Consider the following 6,160-nt stretch of genomic DNA (forward strand, 5'->3'; position numbering starts at 1 on the left):
CTACATCTCCCCACAGCGAGTGGGCCCCCCTCGCATCCTGACCCCTGGTTGGCTCCGGGGTCCCAGCAGCACTCCGCCTCGCAGGCTGCAGCCCCCACCTCACTGGGGTGAGTGGTCTCCTGCCTGGTGGTGCCCATCGGAAAGGGCCCACCGACTCTTCCAGGATGACTTTCACCAGTGTCCGGTCGAAGGCAGGCACAGCCCCTTCCCCGCCAACTCCCCGTCCCCTGCCTGCCCAGACACCCACGACCCCGCCCTAAACACGTGCACAAACCCAGGCCAGCTTCTTTCCTCCTTCCGGGACCCTCCAGGGAACGACCAAGGACCCGCCATCTCTACCCCCATCCTGTACTGGGAAAGGGACCCCGGGCTACACGGGGGGCAAGGAGTGGTCAGCTTACCGCGCGTCGAGTCCCGCACCCCAGGTCCGGCGCCCAGCTCTCCACCCGGGGAGAGTCGGGGTTAAAGCACACGCCTCTCTTGACGGCCCAGACACCGAGATCTCACCCCCGCGCGGCCAGGCCGTGGGGACCTGACCAGTCGCGCTGCTCTGCGGACGTCGGCGCGCTTGGTAGCCTGGGCCATCTCAGTGCCCAGCGGCTCCGCGCTGCGGGACACTTACCTAGAGCCCTGCGGGCTGCTGGAGGCTGCGGGGCGCGCACCCCCGCCCCCGCGCCCCTCCCCCCGCACGCCCCCACCTCCCACGCCCTGGCCCCGCCCCCCGCCGCCCGCGCTCACCCGCTCCTCCTCGGCGCGCAGGTCGGGCATGGTGCTCAGGCAGAGGCTGACGGCCGTGATGGCTACGAAGGAGACTGAGACGCCGGCGAAGAGCTTGCCCGCCAGCCCCGAGCGCGGGTTCTCCAGCACGTCGCGGAGGCGCCGGCGCCCGCCGTCGGGGAGCCGGCGGGGCGCGGGCAGCCGGCGGGGCCCAGGCCCGGATCCGGCGCGCGCCTCGGCCGCCTCCTCCTCGCGCCGGCGCAGGCGCCGCAGGCAGCAGGCCTCGAGGCGCGCCTCGTCGATGCCCCAGTAGGCCAGCTCGTCGCGGAAGGCCGTGGCGCACGGGCCGCGCAGCAGCCGCAGCTTGCCGGCGCGCAGCAGGGCGGCGAGCGCGCGGAAGGCGCACGGATTGCGGTCGAAGAAGAACTCGTCGCGGCCCGCGTCGTAGTCGTCGCACACGCGCAGCAGCTCGTCGCGGCCGCGGCAGGCCCGGAGGCGCTCGAGGCGCGTCAGGGGACAGCGAGCCAGCGCGGCCCAGGCCAGGCGCATGCGGCAGCCTCCCACGTTGATGGTGACGAGCCGCGCCCCGCCGCCGTCGCGGGGGTCCGGGCCGGGGCCGGCCGCTCGCCCGGGGAGCAGGGCCATGCGTGCTCCGAGGGGCTGCCCGGGGGCGCCGCGGCCGGACGGAGGGTAGGAGAGGTCGGGCGACCAGGCCTGCGGAGGAACAACACGCGGGAACACAGGACACGCGCGTGAATTGATGGTTTGGGGAGCAGCGACCGAACCCAAGACCTCCTCGCCACCGCCCTGCCCACCGTCCTCTTCCCCACCCCTTTCTCCCTTCCTCTCCCCCCTCTCCTCGCGCCCACCCTGGTCTCAGGGCGACACTGAGCTAATGTGAAAAATGGGGAGGGAGTCTCCTCTGTCTACATGGGACATGACTCCCAGGAGTGTGGACATTCCTGGCAACTTGGGACAGAAATCCTAGAAAGAGCTGAGACTCAGCATCAAGAGATTGAGAAAAACCCTAGAATGAGCTGAGAGTCAGCATCAGGGGATTGAGAAAACCTTCTCGACCAAAAGGGGAAAGAGTGAAATGAGACAAAATAAAGTGTCAGTGGCTGGAGAGGTTATCCTGGAGGTTATTCTTACGCATTAAGTAGATATCACCTTGTTATTCAAGATGTAATGGAGAGGTTGGAGGGAACTGCCTGAAAATGTAGAGCTGTGTTCCAGTAGCCATGTTTCTTGAAGATGATTGTGTAATGATATAGCTTTCGCAATGTGACTGTGTGATTGTGAAAACCTTGTGTCTGACGCTCCTTATGTCTACCTTATCAACAGACGAGTATAACATATGGAATAAAAATAGGTAATAGGGTGAACAAATGTTAAAGTAAATTTAGTTTGAAATGCTAGTGATCAATGAAAGAGAGGGGTAAGGGGTATGGTATGTATAATTTTTTTTTCTGTCTTCATTTTATTTCTTTTTCTGTTGTCTTTTTATTTCTGTTTCTGAATTGATGTAAATGTTCTAAGAAATTATCATGATGATGAATATGTAACTGTGATGATATTGTGAATTACTGATTATATATGTAGAATGGAATGATCATATGTTAAGAATGTTTGTGTTAAAAAAATGGGGAGGGAGTATCTCTTAGAGACACAAAGTATTCTATTTACAGATGAAACTATATGTCTGGGATCCTGGTGACACAGACGATTTGGGAGCTGAGGCCCAGAAACAATCTCAGCGTGGCTTTCACAGCTGTTGGAGCAGTTTGATGGGTCCACTGAGGCCGTGTTACTATTCTCTCTGCTTTGTGCAGGTTCAGCATGGTCCAGAATAAAAAGTTTAGTTTTGCTCTTGAAGAGCTTCCAAACAACTGCCACATAGCTGGGGCTGAGGACCACCGACCTGGAGAAGTAGAAACTCAGAGCACCTGGTCCCTCCTCTGCCCCCTTCCTCTGAAGCAGAGGTTCGCCATCCGGTTCAGGGAGAGTCTTCTCCGGGCCCCTGATGGCTCCCAAAATGGCTTGCGAACTTTGGTGAGTGTGCACATTTCCTGATAGAGGGTGCACAGTCTTTATCAGATTCCTAAGGGGATCTGTGGCCCCGAAAAGTTGAAGACCACTGCTCTACACACTTAAGGGAGGAAAGGACATGAGAGCTTGGAAAAATTTCCCGCGCCTTATTGGAAATCTCTAAAGCCATGCACATGCCTCAAGCTCTGTGCGTGGTCAGCAAAGGGCTGAGAAGGCACTAAGCTGCCACCTCTGACTGACGTTCAGGCACAAGGAGGAGGTGATGGCTAGAGCCTGGCTGAGGTTTGAAGGTGTGACCCCCACATACAGGAAGGACCTGTCTGCAAAAACTGGTTTTTGTTTTGCTTCTGGGAATTTAAGGATCTCTGTCTAGCTGACTAGTTCAGGAAAGTCACTGAACAAATAACTTCAACAAACATCAACGGCAAACCCTGGGGAGGGAGGAATATTTGATTTCCAGAGTTGCTACATCATAATGTAAAAATGTCCAGTTTTCTACAAAAAAAAAGTGCCATATGAAGAACAACAGTGTACATAGCTTCTACATAGGGGGAGAAAAACAACACGGACTGTCCCTGAGGAAGCCTAGATATTGGCTTACTAGACAAAGGCTTCAAAGCAGCTATTAAAATGTGTCCAAAGTTAAAAGAAGCCCTGTTAGAGAACTAAAAGAAACCATGAGAATGATGTCTCACCAAACAGAGAGTAGCAATAGAGACAAATTAGAAAAAAAGAAATAATAGAAATTCTGGAGTTGAAAAGTATAATTATAGAAATGAAAAATTCACAGAGGTTCAACAGCAGATATGACCAAGTGGAAGAAAGAACTGACGTTCAGTGAGTTGAGGTTTGGATGATTATCCAATCTGTGCATAAGAAACAAAGACAAATGAACACAGCCTCCGAGATACGTGGGGCATCACCAAGGGAACCAATGAGCACATAGCTGGAGAACTGTTAGCAATAGCAAAGAGACAAATAATCCATTTTCAAAATGGGCAAAGGACTTGAGTAGGCATTTCTCCAAAGAAGATACACAAATGGCCAATTAGCTCGTGGAAATATGGTCAACATCATCATTGATTTAGTCATTAGGGAGAGGCAAGTCAAAATCACAATGAGATACCACTTCACACCCACTGAGATGGCCGTAATCAAACAGATGGAAAATAACAAATATCGGCGAGGATGTGGAGAAATGGGAAACCCTTACATTGCCGGTGGGAGTGTAAAATGGTGCAGCCACATATTGATAGTTTCTCAGCATAAACGTAGAACTGCCACGTGACCCAGCAATTCCTTGGTGACTTCATTCCCCAAGAGAAATAAAAGATAGGTTCACAAAATCTTGTATGTAAATGTTCATGGTAGCGGTATCTATAATAGCCACACAGTAGAAATAAATCAGTTGTCCATCACCTGGTGAATGGATAGATGAAATGTGGCCTAGGCATACAATGGAATATTATTTCACCATACTGATACATGCTACCATGTGGACAAGCCTTGAAAATGCTGTGCAATGTGGAAGAAGCCTGGCCAAAAGGCACATACCGCATGACTCCATATGGATGAAATGTTCGGAACAGGCAAATCGATAGAGACAGGAAGTAGGTGAGTGGCTGCCAGGGTTGGGGGAAGGGAGGGAAATGGGAAGATTCTGCAGAACCTTCTTTCCCAGTTATAGAATTTATGCAGAATTGGAAGTGCAGGATTTACGAACTCCTGCCAAACTGTGAGCTCCAAAAGCAGTAGAGGATGATTAAGTATGGAATCTTCATAAAAGGAACACAACAAAGCTGTTAAAAAGAATGCTCTTCTAGATAACGCTAGTGAAAAAGGTAGACCTTCACTTAGTTAATTCGAAAACACTCCTGCCTCAAAATGTCTAGAAATTCTGGATAAAATACAAGAAATATCCTTTTCTATGCATAGTGGCTCTTTCTTGTGTCTCAAGAATTTAAGTTTTTAAAGAAATAAAAATACTAAAGAATCTACTGTTTTACATATTTTTTAAAGAAAGTGAGAGAAAGCCTCAGGGCCCAAAGCAGAGAGGGAACCTAGGCCCCTTGGTAAGCCCTCCCTGGGCCACGGGGCTCCAGAGAAAAGCCGAAGGGCTGCGGCCACCAGGTGGTTTGGAACCGACCCTGCCCAGTGCTGGCCTGGGGGCCATCTCTCAACACCTTGCCCCCTGGCACAGGAAGGTGATGGGACTTCTGGCCTGGACCCACGTCAAAAACAAACCTGTCCAGCAGCCTGCATAAGGAGTTGAGGTTTGGTCCATGAATCGCAAAGCTGGGAAATCAGCCCCAGAAGCAGCTGCAGGTGGCGACACCCTGGCCTGAGCCGGCTCGGTGGGGCCACTACCTGCCCTGGACACTGGCCACCTCCGGAGGTGCGCCCCACAGGGTAGCCACGCATGCCGCCAAGAATCGTCCACCAGGGCCACAGCCTCGCCCTGGGGAGGAGAACACCGTGAGCCACTCCAGGGGACACCAGGTGACGTGACCCTGGGAACCCGTCAGATGACATGATCCAGAGTAAAGACATGAAGGAAGGAATTGACAACATGATAGAAAGCAATCCGTGATAACTGCCAGACGGATCTGAAGAAGAAACAAACGTTCTAGAGATGCAAAAACGCAGGCGGGAGGGGAGGTGGGAGGCAGAAGAGATGAAGCTCAGGGGCTCTGCCAGGCCCGTGGGAGGCAAACAGTTCAGAAAAATTCATGCACGTGGAAGATAAAGTTAAACTATCACAGTTTGCTTATTAAGAATGCCAAAGAAGAGGGAAAAATAAATATCGAGAGAGCCAGGATTTACCAGTGTGGAAAAGGCTCTCGGATGCAGGGCTGAGGGCGGGGCCCCTGGGCCACGTGGTGTGCCGAGCGCGTGGGGGGCCTGGGCTCCTGAGCTGGCGGGAAGCGGGGACTCAGGGTGGCGGACTCGCAGCCCGTTTGTGCCCAGCTCTTCTGCAGGCAGCGGGCGCCCGCCCTCTCCCTCCAGCCGGGGTCCTGAGACCACCATGTGATCGCGGCTTGGCAAGGAGGGGCCGAGCTCCTGCGCGCCTGCTGCTGCTTGCTAGACCTGTCTTCTGGCTGGCTGCGCCCCAGCCCCCTTGGCCCGGCCCAATGCTTGTAAACTTCGGCTTATTGGGAACAGCGTGAGGGCACTGCCAGCTGGCTCCGGGCCGGTAAACGGGCTGGGCAAGTGGAAGGAGAGCAATTCTGATGGAGCCTCCCGAGAGCACTGCAGGAGGCAGTGCTGTGAATGCTGTGTATGTGCACAGATGTGTGTGTGTGTGTGCGGCTGTGTGTGGGGGTGTGTAGCTGTGTGGGGGTCTGTGTGTGTGCAGGTGCATTTGTATGTGTGCATGTGTGCGTGTGGGTTCATG

General features: G+C 53.8%; 1 protein-coding gene across 1 annotated transcript in view; it reads right to left on the reverse strand.

Annotated features, from left to right (window-relative positions):
- Nucleotides 1–5,793, reverse strand: part of KCNG2 (potassium voltage-gated channel modifier subfamily G member 2) — a 57,281-nt gene extending 51,488 nt beyond the window's left edge. Inside the window, exons 1-5 of the mRNA XM_077136153.1 lie at nucleotides 5,590–5,793; nucleotides 5,011–5,224; nucleotides 2,639–2,786; nucleotides 1,345–1,431; nucleotides 739–1,312 (exon numbers count right to left, since the gene is read on the reverse strand). Coding sequence (XP_076992268.1) covers nucleotides 739–1,312; nucleotides 1,345–1,431; nucleotides 2,639–2,786; nucleotides 5,011–5,224; nucleotides 5,590–5,793 — 1,227 coding nt within the window. The remainder of the gene's footprint in view (nucleotides 1–738; nucleotides 1,313–1,344; nucleotides 1,432–2,638; nucleotides 2,787–5,010; nucleotides 5,225–5,589) is intronic.
- Nucleotides 5,794–6,160: the final 367 nt, after the last annotated feature.

This window comes from Tamandua tetradactyla, chromosome 18 (assembly GCF_023851605.1).
Source record: "Tamandua tetradactyla isolate mTamTet1 chromosome 18, mTamTet1.pri, whole genome shotgun sequence".
NCBI classification, from domain to species: Eukaryota; Metazoa; Chordata; class Mammalia; order Pilosa; family Myrmecophagidae; genus Tamandua; species Tamandua tetradactyla.